The 25,158-nt window shown below is 39.7% G+C and overlaps 1 protein-coding gene across 2 annotated transcripts in view; it reads left to right on the top strand.

Moving 5' to 3' along the window:
• Positions 1-25,158, top strand: part of arhgef2 (rho/rac guanine nucleotide exchange factor (GEF) 2) — a 72,635-nt gene that overhangs the window by 34,039 nt on the left and 13,438 nt on the right. For both annotated transcript variants that reach the window (XM_053227706.1, XM_034314789.2), the window contains one exon: positions 13,241-13,403. In XM_053227706.1, coding sequence (XP_053083681.1) covers positions 13,241-13,403 — 163 coding nt within the window. The remainder of the gene's footprint in view (positions 1-13,240; positions 13,404-25,158) is intronic.

Raw genomic sequence — 25,158 nt, 5'->3', positions numbered from 1 at the left:
TGGAATACGTTTGAACAAGTCATTTGAACAAATATCGTCATATCAGTCTTTTTTTTTGCCCTTGAACTCTTTCTTGGTTATTATGCTACATCCCAAACGATACGATCAGGGAAAAAAACTGGGCCTAGGATGAGCTCCTTTTTCCTGAGGGCAGTCAAGCAATCAGTCATCCATGAGGACAGAGGAGACACAGAAAGGATTGTGACCAGAGCCCAAGGCTTAGACATGAGACAGTCCACACATACACACACACTCACACACAGAGAGAGCGCTAACAGAGAGCAGCACTAACAGACCTCCTATTATTACTGGAGCGCTCACAGGGTTGACTTCACCTCAGCGATCCGTTCCATCGTCTCACACACACAGCGCCGTCTCAATCAGACCTCTGTTCTGCCTTGTACCAGATATAATGGTGGCACTCGGTGCTATTGATACACACTGATACACACACATATATGTGTCTATGTGTACAGTAAGTGCTGCATGCAGCTCAAGGTGAAAGGACATCCCTGAAGGTCGAATGAGGAACGACATGATTCCTGGATGTCTGTGGCCTCTGGGATTGTACCGGTATCTGATTGGACAAAGAATCCCGATATCTGAAAACCGAGAAATTTTCATTGTCGTCATATTTGATTTTTTATCATCACACTGCTACGATAAGCAATAAATATCATGACGTGTATATAGGTTTGCTAAGAAACTTCCAGCAAAAGAGTAACATTGTGTTTATTGATAGTTTTATGTTTTTTTTTAAGTAACGCTAAAAAAAGGAGATTTTAAAATTTTACTGTAATTATTGTCATTTATCAAAATAGAAAACACAAAAATGTTACAGAAAGATGTCACGATATCCATGATATCTTAGAAAAGTGTATTGTATCATAATTCATCACAATATCAATATCTTATCATCATATTACCCAGCCCTAACTCATACATTACGATCTGTTGGGATTGAATTCTGGATTCTGATTGGTCAGAAAGTGATGATTAGTTTTCTGTAACAGCAGCTGTTAGCTGACTTTTGTGTAGCTGTAATTCATATCACAGGTTTGTATTATTGCGCTCGCTCGAATACTTTATTGAACATAAATTTAAAAACATCTGTCATCGTTGAAACGGGGAAGTTTTCTGTACAGACATGTTTATTTAGTGTTTAAGGAAGGAGTCTCCAGTGTCAGAGGTAAAGCTGTAGCTTTCATTTTTACTCCATGTCTTCGGGACGGAGCGATTTGTGGTTTTTCAGTAATATGACAAGCTATGTTTTTTGTAATATATGTAATATATTATGATATTTATGTAAGCAATATGATAGAAGTAGAAGGTATTGTTAATTTCTCGCAAGGAAATTCCAATCATGTGCTTTCAAAGCAATCCTAGTGGTTCTAATACAGTAATAACACAGTTCATATTTCTGTAAATTCTTGGTTAGCAGTTTTCTCAGTTTGAGTGGCTCACAATGCCAAAACCTGGGGTCTTAGTCAATACGCGACAGGAAAAATGATGACACGTGGCGTGCGAGAGAGCAGCAGACCTGCCTCAGCACACACACAGGTTGGGTTATGACACCACGGGGATTTTGATTGAGGTCAACTTCAACTTTAAAAGTGCTTTCATGTAGGAGTTGTGTGTGTGTGTGTGTGTGTGTGGCTGTGAGTCATATTTGTCTGTCACATCGGATGGCTTTCTTTGCAAATCACAACATTTATACATGGAGTCATAAAGCGAAAAAAATGATATCCGTTCACGCTGTGTTTAATCGGTCCTTTGTGTATCTATTATACGCTCAAATGACTGGAAAGTTTAGGAACAATAGTAAAGCTCTTGCTTGTCCGTCACATTGTGTTTGCTCATAATAAAATACACAATATTTTTTATATTTAAAAACATATCCTGTTTTTTACGATTTAATTAAAAAAATCTTTTTGAAAAGTGTGTCTACGATCAGCGCTAGCGTTTGAAGCCTTGTGTTTTCTCACGCAACATGAAACCTGAAACGTGAAAACCTTTTATCTCTCGGACGAATTAAAATACTTGTGATTTAGTTGTGGTTTATATTCATTATTGTTTATTGTTTGTATAGTAACAGCTAATTCACAGGGATTTGTAAGGAAGGTGCTTCGCATAATTCGAAGACTAATAATAAACAAATTTTGAAAATGTGTCATTTAGCAAAGAAATGAGTCTAATCCTTTATTTACAAGATGTTTATTTAACATTTTTGGAAGGAGTCTCCAGTGTTAGTGCTTTGTACTGGGCAGATGTAAAGCTGAAATTTTAAAGTTTTACGACATAGAAATGGACGACGTTAAATTTTGGAGTTTGTCAGTAACAAGCTGCGTTTACATCTGCTATAACGTGAGCTAACTTGTAACTATAAATGGATAAAAAGCACAATGTTCTTTCATTAATGAAAATGCTGACAAATTGATGTGGTATGAGGAGTAAAACGCTTCAGGACGCGCTGTTATAATCTACTTTATCACACCCGCTGTTGATTATTTTACTATAACAGCATGTCCCAAAGTGTTTTATTCCCTACTTATTGCGTAGCTCATTATCAGGAAATCCTCAGCCTCTAAGACAAAACGCTCTCACAGTTCCTAATCCATGCACTGCATCGTCTTCACCATTTCCTGCGGATGTGACAGTAACCTCAGCATGCCTCAGGAATGTAGTGGAGTTTAATGGTTTTTATTCAAGCGCTTGCTCGCTCCAGACGCTTCGCTTTTCGCTCTGATGACACTCGTGGTGTGTTGTGCGTATGTCAGGAGTAGAGGAGGTAAGCTACTACCACTCAGACTACAGCAAGTAACCTGGACGTCCAGGACAAGCACATTGAGACTTATTAGGCTGCTGATATCGAGGTCACCATTTTCCATGCAGGACATTTAGGGGTTTGCGATGTCTGGATAGCATCTTTGGTATCTTTATGGCACCGGTGACACTGACAACGAGCTACCCGTAGTTGAAACAAATGCGATTACCATCTGATTTCTTGTGAATGTTAGCAAACTTAGCACAGACGTTTTTTTCCCCCCCTTTAGCACAAACATTTGCAGAGCCAGCAGTGCGAGGCTACAGTGTAAACACCAACCAGACGCAGCAGGAGATGGAATGTAGCTGTTGGGTTTCAACTGTAGGCATCAACTCAAGTCTAAAAATGTCTTAAAGGCATCAGATGTAACATTACGACCTGAAAAGTGTATACAGATTTGAATGGGCAAGGATGTTGTAGTTGGATTTCGTTCCATTTCGTAAAAAGTGCTTAGAATATATACAAAAGTTAATCCCGCCCCTAACCTTAACTTTATCCTTAAACTTCATAACAGTTTTTTTACGCAGTTGGGTTGCGTGAATTCGTACACGAGTTGCAGGTTTGAAAGCGTTTGTCTGTTCTACAAACGGGGGTTTAGAGGAAACAAACGCAATACTTTAAGAAAGAAACAAACAAAGAATCAAATCCGTTTGTTTTTTTTAACCGTCTCAGGTCATGTCCACAAAACTACGCGCAAATTTTTTTAAAAAATTCATAAAAAAATCATGACAAGACAAAAGACAACAGCATTTTTTTGTTTGTTTTTGTTGTTGTTTGTTGTTTTTGGATTTCTCCCTAATTTGGTCCCACCCACCAGGCGACTCTTCCCTATCATACGACAGCTACCAAATCAGAGAGGGTCAAATCGAACACGTGCTTTCTTCGAGAAGCAAGCGAACTTGAACTCACAGGGCAGTGTAACACACTCGAAGGAAAGAGCAATCCGCCCTCTTCCTCATACTCACAGTTCCTGCAGATGTTTTGGATTCACAGCCCAACAACTGGAAAGTATTTTAGAGTAATTGCTACATGCCAGTCTTTATCCTTATCATTAAATGTCTGGTAATTAATGTATCACAAAGCACAGATGTATCGTAGTTAGGATATGGAGCAAAAGTTGTCATAGCTAGTGTAAGACCCAAACAACAGCCCTTCTTAACATCGTCTTGATGGTCTGATTGCTTGAGCACTCATCTGTGACTCCGAGTCTGTTCTGTAAACAGCGAGTAGGTTTTCCCCCACCTTCAATCACTTCCAGTCTTCGTATAGAACATGAGTGAACAGGTTCAGTCGGAAATGCCCTCATCTTCGCGTCTCACGCTTCCAGAGAGTTCTCAGGTAATGAAACCTGCAAATATGGAGGTTTTATTGTGCTACTCTGCTTACTCATTTACCCCTCAGCATTGTGTGCTACAAACCAGCTCCACAACATCTCTGAAAAGAAAAGATACCCAGTTATGGGTTACACTGGAAGGGGGAAGTATGGGGTCATCTATATAGCAATAGTCCCATTGCTCCCAGGCATCTTGCTTAGGGATACACTCTAGCAGATCCAGAGATCTTGCCTTGAATAATAAGAGAACACCATTACTGTACAGCGTCAACGGAGTGTGTAAGCATGGAGTGTGTTACTGTATTAGCCTGTGGCCATCTGCAATGGGGGATGGAGGGCACCTGTGCAAACAGCAGGGCCAATACAGAAACTCTCTAACAGCTGAACAGGCACAAACACACACAGTAAGGATCATGTAGTGTGCAAACATCTGAGCACACTAATAACAGTCAGTGTTTTTATCACTCCTGCTAATTTCTATGGGATTCTCTGTGTAACTCTAGTCTCAGCCTTAAACACTCTGATGTACAGAGATGTCTTTTGTACACATTTCTGGCCATAAGCTTCAGGATCTTGAAGATTACAGTCTAAAAAGCTCTCTTTGTTGGTTTCCTTTTTTTCACACAATTGTGACACAACTTTTCGGAGCAGACTTTGAATTAAAAAAAAGAAAGTTCATAGTATCCTGTCTTTAACAGTCAGTGTGGATAAATGAGAAAAATGTACGTTTGTGGACCAGAAAAGGTATATAATTGGCCATTTTCACTGTCAATCAAACGGCAACACCAACGTAAGGCGATTCTATTACAGGAAGCTTGACACTGAATCATTTTCCAATATATGTGTCATAATTGCTGGAATTAATTACGAAAGGCTAAAAAATGGACAAAAGTACCGTAAGTTCTTAGTATAAAAACTCCACTAAAAATGCAACATATTCAATATAAAAAAGTAGTGTGAACAGAATATTCTGATTTCAGTTTCCTGTCTTGTCGCAGTTTTGGGTCATGTATTATTAAATAATATTAGCTGTACATGTTTGTATGATGAAATAAACATAGTTCTTCGTCGTTAGTAGATATCGTAGTGTGTGAGTAGACAGGAATGTAGGTTTAGTGCTTTATTAAGCCACTCGGGAATGCTGTGTGTACATTGCTGGTTGGTTTCTGGGTCAGTGGGCCTATTTTGTGTCTGCCACTGAGTCTGGGATTCTGACTAAAAAGCTTGTGTCTGACTAAAGAACCTGACGAATGAGGAAGTGACTTCACTCACTCGTCTTTCAACATCACTCATCACTTCTTCCCACAGAGCAGCATTGCCTTGGGTTTCATCAGGTTCTGTATTCTGGTGCTTAGATTATTAAGGCAGATTTTAATCAACTTAGAAAAAGAAGATATGTTTTACTCTGCTTGTTTTCCATCTAAAATGTAAGGTGGACAGATTTATCCACAATTGTAGCTGTATTACACCAGAGCGGATCATAATAAAGGATTAGCATTTGCCTTGGATAGTCATTACTTTTATTTCAGAGTGCTCTCATTTGCATCTGAGTTCGAAAGCACAGCTGAACAATCACGCTGAGAGCGTTTTGGTTTTATTGCCATGTTGACTCTGTCTCATTTGCTTTGTGAAGTTGAACAGGTGGGTGTGTGTGGGTGTGTGTGGGTGGTTGATTCTGGTTCGATCTCTCTGTGTGTGTAGTCATAGGCGCCCTCCTGGGAGTTTTAATTGGCACTCCAGCCACTCCCAGAGGGATTAGCGGGGTTGCTCGTTAGCTGATTTATGTCACGAAGCCACTTCCATGTTAGCGAAAGTGTAAGTTAGCCGCCATCTGCTTACCCCGGAGTGTGGGAACGCTTAAAGAACGCGTTTTCTCCAAATACACAACCAGACACCAGTGTTCGCTCTCTTGTCTGTTCTTGCTATAGCCCCTTTAACGGCTTTGGGTTATTGAATACCAACATTGCTGTTGAGTTCAGTTGATTCTGATTGGTCAGAAAGTGCAGCACTGTCAGTAGTTCCAGTGTTTATAGTCTATAGTCTTGTTGACATATTGTTACGATGCCATTCCTGCTCTAACACGCCTGATTGGCTAACTCAATCTAACTCATTCTAGAGCACAGGAACACGAAAATGTGGCTTTAATCTTTTCCCAGCATGCAGCTGAAAACCCCTGCATTGCACCAGTGTACATATTTCCATGCACTCCTATAGTAAAGGTCCCTGTAAAGGTCTACAAGGACACTTCATCTCTCGTTAAGGAGTCGCTCATTGACTCTTCTCACAAAAGAGCGCTTTGTCTGGGTTTTTAATTAGCACTCGAGAGGTAGTGTTGAGGGACAAAACCTCAAGTCGCACTAACGCTCTCCGCCTCCTGCTCTTCCTTTCTTTGTCTCGTCTTTGTCTGAAATCAAGATACCTGCTCTTTCTATCCTGCTTGCTCTTGAGGGCTTTTTTCCTTTCATTCCCCCAGCACTCTTTTGTTTGGTTCTTTCTTCATCTTTCTGCCCTCCACACCAAAACCCCCACTGGTACTAATGCCCCTGCTTTTTTCAGTCTATCAGAGGTTATCCTCATCCATCAGAGGTTATCCTCGGGGCTTTCAGCGCTTTATTTTCCTAAAGCAACGCTTTCTTTGTTTTGTGTTTTTTTTTTCCCCAACCTGAAGACAGACTGGGGATTGCTGGATTGCTGGACACTGGCTCTTGTACACTACCCTGAATACCTGCAGTGCTGAGATAGAATGAATGATCCTGTTGTTAGTTGCAGACTTCATTTCGACGAGCTCTTTGCTACTTCCTGACTCGCGATCATATGTCAAAGAGCGACTTTGCATTGTAAATCTGTTGTAGGTCCAGCAGTCAGAGGTTCTAAAGGTAAAATTCAACCAGTGACAACTAGAGGTATTTCAAAAAAGTCCTGAAAAATGGGAATGCGGTTACAGTAAGCAGAGTGAGATCCGAAAACCACATGCTAGTATAATGAAAAGGTAAACAAACTCTTGGTGAGTTCACATAGAAATGACAGAAAATTCCCAAGCTTGGGGAATGGAGAGTCTGTGATGCTAGTTTAAAACATTTTGTGTATTGCATCCATTGCATTTATTATTTTCTTATTGTTCGTTGCTCTGTTCAGTTCACTTCCTGCAGTCGGTTCGAATTGCTTTCTCAACCTATGTTCACACTGGCAAGTGACAATGCAACATTTAAATGTCTACATACGTGCATTTCGATTTCAGCGAAAGTCCCAAGTGGCAAAGCAGCATTTAAATTTTCTGAGTTTATTGCAAATTAGGTATGACACAATAAAGCAACAAATCCTAACAATTGGCATAAATTATTCCTCAAACCAATCTTATGGCACTTGTGGTCCAACTTTGCTCCAGTTCCCCACTCCAGGAGTTTAGTTTCTACCTGCAGTTACTTCCCATTTACGCTCAAAAATGGAAGGAAAATTTATAACCGTGGTTCATGTTATCCTGTCATATACGACCTCTCGTTAAATGTCTCTAGAGAAATTACAGAGAAAAATAATGCTTGGAAGGAAGTGGCCTTCTTTGTTATTGTTGGTGCCTCTTGTACGTGAGTGTACGTAGCAGGTTCGTTTAGCTAGCTTTGCGAATCTGCCTACAAATCTAGTACAAATCCAAGCATGTAACATGTAGATCAAAAACAACCAATTGTCACATAGATTAGTGCATTATTTATTATGTTTAACTAGTTAGCGTTAGAAGTATTTACATTTTAGCTGCTGCCTTTTTTCAACAGGACAGGCCATGGCCACAAGAGACCAACTACAAGCGACACAAGTGACTTGTTGCTCACTACTGTGTTAACGTAGGGTCACATTGCTGGAGATCACTTGGAAGCGGATTTAGACCACCTCGCTTAGATGCTCTCAGATTGTTTGTTTTGATTGCTGTGTCGCCTAAAGTACTTCACACACCAGCATTTGATTCATACAGGCTAAACGCTGTGGCTAGTTCCTGTGGCAATTCTAAAGATAATTATCTTGCCTAAATGTAGATGTAGAACAAGTTCGGAAGTGCGACAGGCAAATCCTGCAGGGGATTTTGATGGCAGACTGGCATTAAAGGGGATTAGAGTGGTGACAGTAGTGTAGTGCTCAGAGCCAGATGTGCTCATCTGCTGCACCTGAGACAGAGGGATAAAGTGAGGGATAAAAGGAAAGCCACAAATGGTTATCCGCTTAGGGAAGTGGTTCTCAAAGTGGGCTATGTGAATTCTATTGATTTTGCTACTGTGGTGGAAATTATAACCCACATTATCAAAATTATTATATTTAGGGGTCCAAGCACCAAAGTCAACTTAGACCTAATGTGTTCTATTGGTGGAAAGTTCAGGAAAAGAAAGCTTTATTTTACAGTTAAACAGATCCCTGGCTACAAAACAGTTAAGAACCACAGCCTTTGGAGACCATAGTGTTTTGGGGCAACGCTATCTGTATCAAGATTAATGTGAAGTGGTTAGGTTTACCAGCCAGACTGAGCATCAAAAAGTGAAATACCATGGGCAGATGGTGCAATGTAAAGATATAATCTGATTATCTTCACGCCATCTTTCGTTAGAGATATTAATCTGGAAACTGCTTTTATGCAAAGGGTTTTTATGCAGTACAAGCATAAAACTAAGCAGTTGTGGGTTAAGAGCCTTGCTCCAAAGGCTAAACCATTAAGGCAGAGTGATATGACATTATACCAATATCATGATATATTAACATCATGACACACTTTGTTGAGGTCAGTGCTTTAATAAAACCATAAATGATTCAATCGCAAGTTACAGATTGGATACTAAAATCTATTTTTGTACCGGTTTTTGGCCTTGAACCTTGTTAAATGGTGAATATATAAGGAATAAAACACTCAGGGTGTGCTGTTATGGGAAAATAATCAGTAGGTGATGTGATGCAGCCTGACGTGAAGCAGTGTTACTGTTACCACCTCAAAGTTGATTATTTTCCTAGATCTTGAAGTTTTACAGTGATTTACCAAAGATTACAGGTTTTTTTTCTTTAGTTGCTGTCTCTTTTCCTCTCTCGTGAAGTTAATAAGACTTGCTATGTTACAGAGAAACTGCAAAGTGCAACTCCTTTGTCCTGAAGACTTTCCTGTGGTGGAAAACCTCTGAAAAGAGCCGTCACTGGAGATTAGAGCATGTTTAATAAACGTCTCCTCACAGAAAACATCACCATAACAATCAGACATGTTCTGAAAAAATATTTATAATAGGGCTTCACTGATATGTTGTTTGTTAGCAAAACCTCAGCTAGACTAAACATTGTGATATTTTACATCGTATTGTCTTACTTCTCTTCATCTCTTAATAATAATAAAACTAGTTATTCATTAAGCTTAATAAGATCTTCATTACGATCTGTTGTGTATGTGATGCCTCTGGAGTGTACCCAGAATGCCAGAGCTGAATGAATGCCATGTAAAGTCTCTGGTTACTGATTTAAGGGTGAGACACCAGTTTTTATTGCATTCCAGCGGAGAGTTTTTGGCCTCCTGAGTTATTTTCAGTGCATTTGTGCTGATGTTAATCATGTCCCCTTTAATTAAGTGTCATTCAGAGCATAAGGGCACACCCATTCCAGCCCAGGGAACTGAGGGAAAGCATGTGGCAGTGATTTAGTGTAGTGTACACTGTAGAAACAAGGGCTCTTGATTTTAGTTAAGAAAATTTTTATAACAGCAGTTATGAAAAATTAATAACATTTTAACATTTTACTTAATATTGTTCAGGGGTGTAGGGATATGTTTTAAACACAGTAGCACTAGTGAAAATGTATTGCAACAACATATGCTAAAAAAATTTAACTCTGGACCCCATAAGTTTCCTTTGGCTTGTCCCTCTTGTCGAGAACCCCTGAATGTTCTATATAGACCTCTATAACAGATGGCTTTCCTATCAGAGAAGGTCTGGCTTTTCAAAAACGCCAAGAAGTGTTTACACCAGAGCGCTGATTCTGATTGGTTGATGGTTCTGACAGTAGTTCCGGCTGCAAGATAAATCACATTAAATCATATTAAAGTGCTTGTTTGAATATGTTACTGTTTCTGTAGTTACAACTAACACTGATGTTTAAGTTGAATGGTGATTAGATGTTTATTTAACATTTCTGGAGGTTTTCCACCATGAGAAAGTCTTCAGAGGAGACAGAAGAGTTCACGTTTTTCGGTTTCTCTGTAAAATGACAAACTGCGTTTTTGTCTTCTTAACTTCAAGAGAGAGAAAAAAGAGAGGCTGAAGAGGGAGCGACTGTTTATAGCTGCTATTGTGCAAAAACAAGGAACTAACTTGTTGTGCAGACACTCCACAACATTAATGTAACTCCTCGACAAATTGTAATTGCTGTGGTAGAAGCGAAATAGAGCACTTCAGGACATACTGTTATTGACATACACACCAACCTGTGGTTGATCATTTCATTATAATATATAACAATATAATATAATATAATATATAATATATAATATAATGTTATGCTTTATTGTCCCTACAAAAATATAGTCAATTTTGTGTTATAAGACTTGTTGTATGACACAAATCTTTCAGACTGTAGAGCCCTGGACCTTTGTGGATGGAGTGTTTTTTTTTTTTTTTGCACAATAAATGCAGAAACTGCAATATCTCCCTTTTCTCAATAACTTCTCCCCCCTCTTCTTGTTTTCCTAGTAACCCACCCCTCCCCCCGCCCTTAGAGGAACTTCATTCGATATACTTCCTTCGCAAGATACTATCTGCGACCATGACGATGCAAATGAACAGAGCAAGCAGTGAGACCTCTTGCAAATATAAACGGCTCAGCTGCACAATCATGGCGTTTCATTTATTTGCATGCAACGTTTGAGCATCTAGCACTGCAATGCACTGGAGTTTCACTCAGCAATAAGAGCGCACCACTTCTGGATCACTTTGTGTATGTAGGCAATTAAATTACTCGGCTAAATATATCTTATGACCTCGTAATAATTGCATCCTGTGGTTGGATATCTGTTAATGAGTTCATGCAGAGAACTAAAAAAGCACAGCTGATGCAGAAGTCAGAGGAGGAACTGTGACTTCCTCCAGCATTTTTCACACAGGTCCAGCTCATGACCTAGGCTTTGCTGCAAATGGTGCTGACCAACTTAACAACACTAAACATTTACTGTAAATCTCCATCTTTCAGTTGTTGCGATGTAAACCAGGAAATCCCCATATAATAATTTACTTTTGCTTTTATTTTAAGAGAGACGGTACAAAACATGCCGATGATACACTAAGTTCGCTTTAATGACCAGCATGATGACAGATTTTGTACGCAGTGTTTAGCGCTCAGAATCGCAGAGGGCTACTGAGGATAAAGATGTGAACTGGAGATAAAGCAGATTATATGTTTAATAGGTTGTATATTAAGACTGAAGGAGATTTAGGTTCTAGATTTGTTTTAACTTCCCTCGCAACACTATTGTGTCAACGGTTTTTGTATTTCCCACTGAGACGGACTTCCCTGTCTTGCTAAATGCTGTAATTATAATTGGTGCTCTGGGAGTAGGGCTGTTATGGTTTGAAATTTTCACAGTATGATTACATAGTCTAAAAATATCACAGCTGCACGGTATCATGGTATAAAAAAACACACAAGACAGTGGCGAAAATGAATAGAAAAATTTATTGTGTACTTCCTGTTTGTTTTATGGGTAGTTGAGGCATACAAATTAATAACAAGAAGGAATTATTGGCGGCGAAGCCATCCCTGTTGACACTGTTGGCATCGGGTTCTACTTGTTTTTCTAATTAGAGAGGTGAGAGAACAAATGTTCTGGAGCTGCAGTAGCGTAAGTAATAACAGAAACGAACTTTTTTGTAGGAAGAAAGTCATCCATCTTCAAAGTCAAAGTCTTCAAAGTCGTCCATCTTGGAATGCATCAGCTTGGGAACTGTTGTTTGTAATAACCAATCACAAGCATGGCTACGTTGCGTGATTCTCCAAAGTCTCCTCGGGATGTCCATTTGCACCGCAGTTACATTGTGTTTTTGTGGGAACTAGCCGAATGTCATCTCCAAAGAACATATGCTAAAGTCAAACACCGAGCCTACATGACACAACAAAGCACCTAGTTAAGAGTAAAATGGGCGTGGCAAGCAACTGGGGAAAATTCGGACATCTTCGTGGACACACTAAGCTCTAGCAGGACATGATGGATGGTTCTTGTACCAGGCTTCATGGTTATCTGCTATTTAAAAAAGCCAATAGCTCAAGAAAACCAGACAGTTTATATCTCTGCTGGGGTCCTGAGGTTAAAAACCTGATGTGTGTGAAGGTTTCCTGCAGGACCCTTAGTCCTTCCATGTCATGACGGCTAAAATTAGTCAATGTGTGTCTTCCTGCACTTTTTCCATCGATCTTGAATATCTGTCAGAAATATAACTAGTGTTGGATCACCGAAAATATTGCTGATTTCCTGACTAGCGACCTAAAATTTAGGTGGTATTTATATATTTAGGTGTCTCGCTACTGCTAGCTGTCAGTGTGCTGTTAGCCATAGGGAGATTGTGTTTGTATCTTGCAGCTAATTCCTAGGTTTCCATGTTTGCTGGAAAAAAAGAAAAAATTTCTCACCATAAAAGCCTGAAAAATCGCTTCCCCTCCCAGCATGGAGCCGAGTACTCAGAGTGGTGTGTGTGTCAGTATGGTCAAATAGAAGTGCAGGACAAAGTGAACCCCATGGCAGGAACAGCTGGAACATGACATTCCCATCTGGACCAGACTTCTCTGGCCAGTGTATTGTAAAAACATGCTTGCACAACTCCATACTTTACTGTTTCCATTTGTTTTTTTTGGATATATTAGATAATTACATAATTGTTTTGTTCTCAAAGTATCTAGGGAGCAATCCTTAAAATAATGAAGGTCATATAAAAATAAAGCGTAATATGAATATGTTAATATGAACTGTATTAACTACACTAATACGGTAACAATAGCTAAGGTTCTGTAGGACCAGCACTTTTCAAAACAAGAGTACACTTACAGATCATCTTACCAGTGTATGTTCCTCTGTGTGTGTGCAGAACAAAGAGAAGGAGCGCATGAAGGAGCGGGAGAAGGAAGCGCGCGAAAGAGAGGCGCGCTACAGCAACGGCCATCTCTTCACCTCTCTGACCGTGTCGGCCACCACGCTCTGCTCGGCCTGCAACAAGAGCATCACGGCCAAGGAGGCACTCAGCTGCCCCAGTGAGTCTCTCTCTCTCACACACTCACACACTCATACACTCATACACATTCTTAACACTCATGTTCTGTACGCTGCTTAGTCATGGCTGACATCCCTGACTATACTATACTGTACTGTGCTGTCCTGGGAAAATATGTCAGATTGGATACTGGTACTCAGTATCAGCTCCCATCATCCCTAGCAATACTATACTGTACTACTGTACTGTACTGTACTGTATTACACTATACTAGGAAAATATGTCAAATTGGATAGTGACGGTATCAGAACCTTCATCTCTAAATATACTACTACTATTATATTTTACGATACTGTACTATACTGTACTAGACTATACTTTGCTACACTGTACTATATTATACAGGGAATATATGTCAAATTGGATACGAGTCTCAGATCCCTACAACCATAGCTATACTATACAATGCTATAATATAATATACTGGGAAAATATGTCAAATCCTTTCTGATTTCCTTTCTTATAATCAGTATCGGATTCCTATATCCACAGATATACTATACTGTATTATAATATACTGTGCTAGATTACACTACACTATATTGTAGTGTACTATACTGGGGAAAATATGTCAACCTGGATACCAATACTCAGTATCAGATCTTTACATTCCTAAATATATTATACTACATTATACTATATTATACTGTACTGGGGAAATCTGTCAAATCAGATACCAATACTCTGTACCAGATCTATACATTCCTAACTACATTATACTACATTATAATATACTATACTATGCTATACTATACTGGGGAAATAAGTCAAATCAGATATGAATATTCAGTATCAGATCCCTACATCCTTATCTACACTATACTGTAGTGTACTGTATTATACTATACTGGGAAAATATGACAAATCAGATACTGATACTCAGTATCAAATCCCTGCATCCATGGGTACACTATCCAAACCTATCCACAGGTATACAAATCCATTCTGATGCTGATACTCAGTATCAGATCCCTACATGTCTCTCTATACTATACTGTACTGTACTGTATTATTATTACTGTACTGGGAAAATATGACAAATCCCTACATCCATGGGTACACTATCCAAACCTATCCACAGGTATACAAATCCATTCTGATGCTGATACTCAGTATTAGATCCCTACATGCCTAGCTATGCTGTATTATACTGTATTACACTATACTGTGAAAATATGTCAAATCCGATAGTATCAGATCCCTACATCCCTAGATATACAGTACTATACTGTGACAGGATAGGGCCTTTCGCACCGCTTTAGTTCCAGAACTAAATTTACAGTACTAAAGTACTGGGCGATTTTGTGCAAACTAGGAAGTGACGTAAGCCGGTCGACAGCGACGTCATTTGTGGGCGGCGTTCAACAACGGAAACAAAGACGAACAACGTAAACGACCGGAGGATGGACGACGCTTTGATCGGAGCTGTGTTTTTGTTGCGTCTCGCGTCCATCTATCGCTGTTCTCCATACTTGCGAAATAAGTTGACACTACAGTATGTTTACACGGCGTTTTAAATCATGGCGGGTGAGGGCGTTTTCGTACGCGTTTGGCCAATCAACGTCTACTTACGTCACAGATAGTACCTGTTGTGCTGGTTAGACCCTGATCCGGAGTAGGAGATAATTTGGTTCTCAAAAAAGGCAGTCCGGGACTAAAATCGCACCCAGTTCCGGAGGTGCGAAAACGCCAAAAAGTGGGTAGTTCCACAATTAGTTCAGGTACTATGAAAAGGTTCCCGCGGTGCGAAAGGCCCTTATGTCAGATCGGATATCGATGCTAAGTATCAGATCCCTACTTTTGTTGCTATGGTATACTATGTTGTATTGTACTGTACTGTGACAGTATGTTACAACCGATAGTCGTAGCTAATTTTCTGAACCTAAAAGCCGTTGGCACACTATATTGTAATGTACTGTACTGTATTACACTATACTGGAAAAATATGTCAAACCCGATACCTGTACTCAGTATCAGCTCCCTATCAGATCTCTAATTATACTAAAACAAAATGAGGATTATGACTTGCCTGCCTGTCTTTCTCGTCACTTGGTAGCAGCATCCACAACGTTTATTGCTAACTGTTGATGGGCTGTCAGTTAAATTATTTATAAAAAGGGCTCATAGATTAGCATGTTAATCAGGGCTGTTTGAGGCACCAGCTTAGCGTGTGAGTTAATAAGTGGCACGGGTAAGTGTGTGTGCATGTGAGATTCACACACAGTGTCAGGGAATTCACACTCTGCGTGTTCGTGTGTGTGTGTGAACTAGCATGTGCAATTTGTCATCATCCAAACCAGCTAGGCATCCAGTGGAGAGTGCCAGATCTGTGTGTGTGTGTGTGTGTGTAAGTAAGGGGGGAGGGGATAGGAATAAGGGAATAATGAAAGTATTCTGAAGGGAAAAAGCGAGAAAGAGAATGAAAGAGAGACGAAAAGACAGATAACAGCCGATCGAAGCAGACTTGTAGGCAGGGGTGCTAACTGCAGGGATTTCTCCTGCCACCTCCTTGCTGCGCTCTCCCTCCTGCCATCCCTCCATTTCCCCCCCCTTGTAAAATCAATCGGCTGTTGAGCCGCAGCTTCACCCCCCACCCTCCACCCTCCGTCCTGCACCACACACACACACACACACACAATGAAGTCAGTGTGTGAGGCGCCTGCCTCCATCTCCATCGCGCCACAGGAACAGCTGGGGGATAGAGGGATGGAGAAAGGGAGCGCAAACAAAGAGAGGGAGCATAGATAGATAGAGAGCGAGACCGAAATGGAAGATGCTGATGGAAAGAACGTGATGGAGGAAGATAGTGAGGAAGAAGAGAGAGAGAGAGAGAGAGATGCAGAAATGGAGAGGGGTTCAGAGAGAAAGAAGAAGAAGAGAGAGAGATGCAGAGATGGAAAGGGGTTCAGAGAGAAAGAAGAAGAAGAGAGAGAGATGCAGAGATGCGGAGATGGAAAGGGGTTCAGAGAGAAAGGAAAAGAGAGAGAGGGAGAGAAAGAAGGTTATTGATCCCAGAAAAAGTAGTAATGGTGTTTTCACACTTTGTAGGAAAACTGCTGGCCAGGATGATTTTTATGCTGACATTAAAAAATAGCTTTTTTAAACAAATGTTATTTTTTGTTTTCGTCATTAATGCTTTGGCAAATATTAAATGTTACTAACAATTAGTAACTAAAATTCATGCCAATGAAGAATATTTGAGCTTAAGAATAAAGGACAGAGACTGGGTGAGAGAGAGAGAAAGAGAGAGAGAGAGAGAGAAAGGAAGAGAGAGAACCAGTGAAACAGGTTTTATTCTTTGTTATCTTTTGCTATTTGCTGTTTTGGAACAAGAAGTTTATTAATAACCTGTTATTAACCTTTTATTAACCTTCTGTTTACCTGTGGTCTTTGCTTTCGCCGGTAATAATCCTGTAATCTAGTGTTCGTGTCAATAAAGCATTGTTGAATCGAACTGAACTGAAAGGAGAGAGAAAGAGAAGAGCTGGAAGAATAGAATATTGCGATTTTTTTTGCGACACACTCAGATTGCGATATGCCTTGCGCTCTATTAAAAGAAAGCACAGTGAACCTGTGATCTGCTTCTGTAATATTCGTATTGCAGTTGTAATCATGAACATGTGATATACTGCAAGAGGAAGAATGGTGGGATGGTGCAGAGAGGTAGATGAACAGGGTGAAGAGCTCAGAGCTGTGCTGAGATCAGCACCGCGTCCTATCCGACCTTGAAATGATCTCTCTCCATCCTGCGGCCTGCTGATCAGCTGAATATTAATATCTCCATATTGTGTATTACTTTCTGTCAGTCTAATTTATAGTCAGTAAGATTACTTTCTGCTGCTTAATGAAAGATTAATACTAAAATTAGATGAATCTTAATTCATTTTGAATGATGGACGATGCACTAGTCTACTATCACTATTAAACACAGAGCGATACACTTCATAGTGACTAGCGTTAAATACACGTTAAATGCGTTGTGACCTGAACCGTATGGAAGACGTGTTTCCGTCAAATACAATGTGACATCCTGTTACATGCTCTTTCAGATCGATGCTGAAGTGCACCAGCAATTTGACACTCAGGTTATGTTTATTTTGTTTTGATTTGATTTTTATTTATTTTTTATTTATCGTGTCAGCTGTCCCTAATATTAATATTATATAATATATTAAAAAAAAAAAAGACCCATATCTCCTCTGTTGCATTAGTTTAATATTTAGGTTAATTTTTATATCTTTTACGGGAAACAATTTTAAGAAAAGAAATTAAAATATATATTTTTAAATTTTAAGTAAGTTTTAAAAAAAGAGAGAAAAGAAAAGAGGGGAAAAATATATTATGCATATGTCCATGTGCCCGTCAACAAAAATTTAATCAAACCCAATTTGGCAGCAAAACAAGAATGAATACACAGGAGAAAAAATATAGAAAAAAAGTAATGTATAAAAAATTAAATTATATTTTTTTAAAAATTTGACCACGTATTAGACCATAAATAAGCTGCAAGCATTGCAGAGTGTTTTAATATGCATATCAGCCTCAGCCTATTCTCGTAACCTTGACACGTTGTGGTTATGAGGTAGAAGAGAGGCGGAGGGTGGGAGCGATGCAGAGAGGGGGGATGGGAGAGCAGGGAGGACCCGTGGCAAAGCCAGTAATTGCATACGTCTGTTGCCAGAGGGACAGATGTGCAAGTGTCTGTATATCCATATATTGGTGCAGGGGCTCTGAAGGTGTATAGGAATTCTAGCAAGGGCACTCAGAGTAGTGACCAGAGCCCAAATCTCCAAACACACCCTCGGAGGGCTATTGATTCAGCCCCAAGGGTGTAATTATATTGAAAGGAGGTATCGGACTTGAGAGGAGGCCGGGCGTCGTGAATAAATTATGACTGATGAACGCTGGAGGAGAGAGGGATTTAGATTTTACTGTTTACTTTTTCACAATCACTGAATAAAATGTTCGTTTGTGTCCAAATCATTTTGAGAAAAGATTGTATGAAATATAGAATATCTAACCAGGATAAATTGGTTACTGAAAGTTATTGAAGGTTTTCTTAACTAACATTTTTTACAACAAACCTCAGCATTAATAAACCATAAGTAATGTTTAGACCCTAACGTAAGTTAACACGTATTAATTGTCGTTAAAATGTGAACAAACACAACTGCATTGACTGTTTATTCAGTTCATGACCAAAGGAATAAAATACTTTGGGATGTGCGGCTACAGGAAAATAATCAACGACCGCCTGATGAGTTACTGTTACCACCCTGAGCTTGATTGTCTTCCCACGACATTCCGAAGGGTTTTATTCCTCTTATACTCCAGCAATTTACCAACGATTACAATTTGTTAGTAAATGAAGAGCGGCACATCATAGGTTTTATTCGTGTAATGTTTTGGAACGTCGACGAGACAAGTTAGTCCCTACGTTACAGCAGCGATAAATGGTTCCTTTTCCCGTATTTCCTCTCACCAGCTCTGCTTTTTTTGATTTCTTGAAGTTTATAAGACAAAAAAATGCAGCTTGTGATGTTAGAGAGAAAACCACAAAGCATAGCAAACCAAAAAATGTAAATGTTACCTGTCAGTGACACTGGAGACTCCTTCCACAATGTTCCATAAAAACATCTCCTTACAGATAACTTGTTGCATTACCAATGACAGCGCTAAGCATAAGATTTAATAGCAAAGATTTTCCCATGTCGTAAAACATACGCAAAAGCTTTACCTCTGACTGTTACAAAGCGCTGACACTGGAGACTCCTTCTGTCTCTTTACCATGTGACCATATAAACAATTGCAGACATTTTTAATCAGTTTTTCCGTGTGTCCATCATACAAACCCCTGTGTACATTGTAACTATAGAAAGGATATTGACTCAATTAATACTTTACTCTCGCTGTTCATTGTTGACGTACGTTAGTGACGAGTCATCAAAATTACGCACATTTACGTGAAAACTGGTGAAAGAGTCAGTGCTGGAATCTACACGCCGCTCGTTATGATTCCCCTCCCCATCATGTACAGTCGGGTCCGATTAATCTGGCACACGATGATAATAGCGCCATTATGCACGGCATTATGGGAAGGTCCTGCGTTTTAATGCAGCGTGTGGCGCTTTTGTCTACAGAATCTCAAAGTGGCTTTCTCTGCATGGTTCACAGCTGCGACTCTCCTCCCCCCATCATCACATGTAATCCTGGGACAGCGTGAGAGATTAACACACTGTCTGTCACACCAGCATCTTCCAGCTCACACACACACACACACACATACACACACGCGCATACGTACGGCTAGGAAAGCAAGAAAGCTCGGGAGTTCATTTACTCAAGCCTTTTATTGATTGGCCCATTTTGGAAGTGGTATTGACATTCAGCTTTTGTGTTGCAAGTAATGGGAGTGAATTGCAGCTCCCTCTGGGATCATCGTCTATGGAGTCAGACACGACTGTCGAAACCACATGGCGTGCTCGTATTTCATATTTGTTCATATTCGTATTTCAAAACGCTGCAAATCCAGCATTTAAAGTCACTATGTGACCTGTGTGCCGATATCAGCGTGCTGAATAGCATTAACCTACTTAGGACAGTGCCAAAACTTTTGACCACACGCTGAGAGGGATCAGGTGGACCAGATTGGATGCGGCCCAAACAGCGGATTAGATTCTCTTGATCCCAATACACTTCTTTGTGTTTTCTTTGTCATGCAGACGATTTCAACACATTTAGCACAACAGTCATGAAGGTGAGAATGAGAAGGTGTGAACAGCTAATACATAGCTAATGAACTGATCCTAAGCCCCGCCCATGCTCGGTTACAGTTGCTATCCAGGTTCAGCATTGGAAACATGAAAATGTTTCAGGTAGAACCCGAGTGCAACCTTTGAAGTACATATTAGAGGTACATTTAAACGATGTTGACATCAAGCAGTGTGAATTACGGACAGAGCTACCGGTACTGAGAAGAAGTTAAAAAGAGACGCCGGGTTATTTTCGGCTTTTGATTCGGTTAATCATAATGACATGAAAGCGCTTGTGTGTTTGATTTGGCGGACGTTACATAATGACGTACTTAACACGATTAGTCGAATGATGGCGTGAGCTTTATTTGTGGTCTGTTTCTCTAACAGACAGACAGGATGGCTCACGAGAACAAAAGGATCAGGGAAAAAAAAAACACTTTTCCATGTCTCATCCCGAGTGCATGAATAGAGTAGGATTGTTTCAGCCATGTTGGTTTGGTTAGTCGGGGCATGGAGTGTTTATTTAGCGTTGGTGGAGCTGTGTGTGTGTGTGTGAGCGCATGTGTGTATCTGGGAAAGACGAGTACCAGACCAGAGGATAGAATGTGTGCATGAATGGGCCTACTGTGCTTCTTATTACGAGGTTTTTGCAGAAAATTCTTGGACGTTCTTGAACCTCGGTATTGCAGCCTTCGAGACGGGTGTGTCCTTTACGTCTGCTGGAAACCAGAATTCTGCTTGAGCCTTATGCATGTATGAGTTTCGCATCTCTATGTTTAGCCAAGTAGCCGTGTTTGCGGTGGTTGGGCGGTGTGTGAACAACTGAGCCAAAGGCTATAAATGGGAAGAAAATGTAGCCTTTGAGAAATATTGAGAGCAGAGGAGTGCTGCAACACAAACAAAAGCACCCTTTGCATTTTTTCTGATGATGGTTGACACGTAAAATCACGCCAAACCCATTATGTCTGGGTTAAAAATAACCGTTATCTGTAAAGCAGGAAGTGACCTCATTAGCCGCCCCCAATCTGCCCCTCTTGTGTTTTCCTTCACGTCTTTGCTCTTTGAAGTCTTGATTTTTTGGAAAGGTGTCGTGCCTGCTGTGTCAGCATGCCTATATTTAGCAGTGAAACTGAAACTTTTCATCAGAGTTCAGGTCTTTGTCTTCGTTAGTGTGGTTTATCGGTAATGCAAGAAATGAAAATACTAGCATTGTTCAGGAACAAACATGGACTAAACATTTCCTTTCATAACTTTCCTTTCCTTACATAACATGATTATGCATGTGACAAATAAAATTCGAATTTGAATTTTTACATTATACCACAGTGCTTGAATTCTTGATTCTGATTGGTCAGTTGATTAGACAGGTGTTGATACAGTTTCTGTGACAGCAGCTCTGACAGTAGTTCCAGCTGCAAGATTTATATTAATGTGCTTTTTGTAATACATTATCGTTTCTGTAACTACTTACACCAGTGACTTGTATGGCAGATGCTCCACATAGATTAAAAGTCCGTACGTGTTTTCATTGATATGAAGTTTTCTGTTTATTTAACATTTTGGAAGGAGTCTCCAGCGTCAGCGCTTTGTAACAGTCAGATTTAAAGCCGTTACTTTATGTTTTCTGACACGTGAAGGTCTTCAGGATGTTGTGTTTTGCATTTCTTGGTAATATGACAAGCTATGGTTTTTTTTGTCGTATTAATTTCACAAGAGATAAAAAAGAGAGGCTGGTGAGGGAATGAGTGGCTAAAGCTGCTATAACGTGAGCCATAACAGGAACTAAAACAAAAATAGATGTAATTATAGACTGATAAAAAAGTATCACGCCAATGGAAAATTGTAACTGCTGGCAAGTTGCTGTGGTGTAAGAGGAATAAAGCGCTTCAGGACATGCCATTATGGGAAGATAATCAACTTTGAGGTGTAAAGTACGTCTGAATTGTGCTGTTGATTATTTTCCTAAAAAAGCACACCCTTAAGTGTTTTACTCTTTGCTTAATAAATGTAATTTCTTCAATCTGATGCTGGCATCAATATTTTTATATACTGAAAAATCTCATGAGTGCAAAAGCTGCCCAGATATGCGCCCTAGTTAGGCAGCCTCCTTCTGATTGGAACACAGGGCTAGTGATGATGTCCAAAATAACGATATCAGGCTACTTGGTTAATGTTTTTATAAAATACTGGACGTGCATAGTAACGAATGATTCATTGGAGTTTATCTTATTAAAGCATGATCTCATTTATTAGTTTTTTTTTTTTTTATCTTCTTCATTTCAAGTCATTTCCTGATCCCTGTGCAACACTTTGAGTTTTCTACACAATACACATCAGCTGGAATTCTCTTTTCGTGTTCATTTGTTCAGATCACTGTGACCTGATGTTATGCTTGAACATAACACGACCCCGGCTGAAGTGAGTAAAGTGCCCCTGTTAGGCCCCCTTGACACGGCCACCCGTGACCCTAATCACCATTTAACTGTTCTCCTGCCAGCCCTTACACACTTCCTGCTGCACAAGAACAACTTCCTGTCTACAAAACACCGCACAGGAAGCACGCTCTCTGGAACAATGTGGAGAAATGAGAGCTCGGGTGATGGGCAGGAGGGGGTCGGAGGGAGAGAGAGAGAGAGAGAGAGAGAGAGAGAGAGAGAGAGAGAGAGAGAGAGCGCTGAGGAAGCTCTTTCTTTTGTTCCTGGTTTCTTTGATCCAGAATGAGGAATGATGGTTTGAGAGATTGGCAGTGCTGATTGAGACGAGTATGCAGCTGCGTGAAGTGCCTCGGAAAGCTTTCAGATATGATGTGAAAAGGCTAATGATAACGAATCGACACGTGCCAAACAAACCGTTTTGGAAAATCTTTGTTTTTTTGGAATTTTTAATTTTTTTTGTCAGTGAAAGCTTTTGGCTGAAGTCAGCCAAAATGGCAAAAATATGTACAGCTTAGTGTTTGCTGGCTTACTCACCCATATACTACATCTGATTTATTTATTTATTTGTTTGTTTGTTTATTTATTTATTTATTTATTTATGGCTTAGAGACACCTCATTCAGTTAATCAATTAGTTACCAAAACCACCAAACTGACCTGGACTCCAGAACTGATGACCCCTACTACTACTAGTGGACTATATTTTCTTATAACAACTCATCTCCAAGTGTTTATTCCTCTTGTACACAGCAATCTGCCAATGATAAAATACTTTATTTATTAAAGAACGACATGTTGTAGTTTTTATCCGTTTATAGTTACACTCAATGTTATGAAAAACTAGCAAAACTAGTTAGTTTAGTTCCTAGCTAGTTCCTGTTATCACTTACGTTACATAGATATAAACAGTCGTTCCCTCATCATCCTGTCTTTTTTCTGTTTTCCGTGCGATCAGTCCTTCCCTCCGAACATCCATCCGAGACTCTCGTTAACACGATATCGCAAGACCGAGTGGTCGATTGTTTGTCGGATTTGTGTGGAATTATCGCTGTAACCAGCAGATGAATGGATTAGATTTTGGAATTGATCCAAACAGGGTCAAGGTCACAGCAAGGTCAAATCAAATGTCTGAAATGGTGTTTCTTCAACACCTTCCTCCCGGTTTGAAGTATATTTTAAGGGTATTTCACTAGTTCACTACTAGACTAGACTTGTTTGCGACAGAGGCTAAGGTTCTTGAGGACTTTCCTGTGGTGGAAAACTTATAGCTTTACTTCTGTCTGTTGCAAAGCGTGGACACTGGAGACTCCTTCCAAAAAATAAATAAACCTTTCCCTACAGAAAACTCCACCCTGTCAATGACTATATGAATTTCTTTGTTAAACAATAGAACTTGTTTATTGGGTTTATTCACTTGTTTATAAGTGTTTTTGTAGGCCAAACCAAACTTCTGCCAGATTTCCACCAGACACTTTGATGGTGTAAGTGTACCTGTGAACAATTTACAACTGAATTTATTCGTATCCAGCTTGATATATGAGGCCCACTGTCAAACTTATGTATATTATGTAGAACGTCCGCCATATTAATCACCGTGAATGAGTTGCATATAGACTATGTCTGTTAGGCTGAGGAGTATCGTGATGTTACGATCAGTATTGTGGGTAATGTCAGTATTTCAGCAACACCCACCAACTACTATACATTTTTCTATCAATTATAAGTCCAAGGTATTGCGTTGAATTAAGCCAAACACACACACTCGTAGCTGTTTCTGAAATACACATATATATTTTCAAGAAATATTACAGAGGAGCATCACGGCTCACGATAATGTCTTCATGATGTGATCATGATGTGATCTTTTTTTCCCATAACGCATCCCGTAACTCTAAAAAAAATAATAAATAACTTCTCGAATGTGTCTGAAGTATAGCTTGTAGCTGTGTAGTGATAGAAGGCTCGACTCGAGATGCCCTCATTTTGAAAATATGTGAGGTCATGTTGTAGATTTGGTAACGGTGGAACGGAGGGAGTGTAGGCAGGCTGGAGGCAGCTGTTTTTCTTCACACACACACACACACACACACACACTCACACGCTGCTAACTGGTACAACTGCACAACAGTGCCCCAGTTATTACCTTTACTGACAGTTTCACACATTTCGTCGTTTTGATCGTGTCTGAAGGAAAGTCCTAAACATATAATCCGTGTGTTTCATTACATTGACGTTAACTGACGTTTGTCTTTAGGGCAATGGTCAATCATGATTACGCTTATTTATACATCAGCTACAATGCACATCGATTGGAGTTCAGTACCAAACAATAAATCCTTCCAGAAATAATGATTTTTTTTTTTTTTTTTTTTTTAATGGGAAGGAACTGTGGTCTGATTGGCTATAGCAAAACTAAGGGCGGAGACTTTCTGAGCTTGATTTTATTTTTTTTATTTTATTTTATTTTTTTTTTGAGGCTAAACAGATGTGCAAGATTTACAGTTTATTATTATTGACTGTACCATTATTGTTAACAGAAAGTTGTA

The sequence above is a fragment of the Pangasianodon hypophthalmus genome, chromosome 21 (assembly GCF_027358585.1).
Source record: "Pangasianodon hypophthalmus isolate fPanHyp1 chromosome 21, fPanHyp1.pri, whole genome shotgun sequence".
NCBI classification, from domain to species: domain Eukaryota; kingdom Metazoa; phylum Chordata; class Actinopteri; order Siluriformes; family Pangasiidae; genus Pangasianodon; species Pangasianodon hypophthalmus.
Note: the sequence above shows the minus strand (reverse complement) of the source record. Positions and strands in the feature narration are given on the sequence as shown.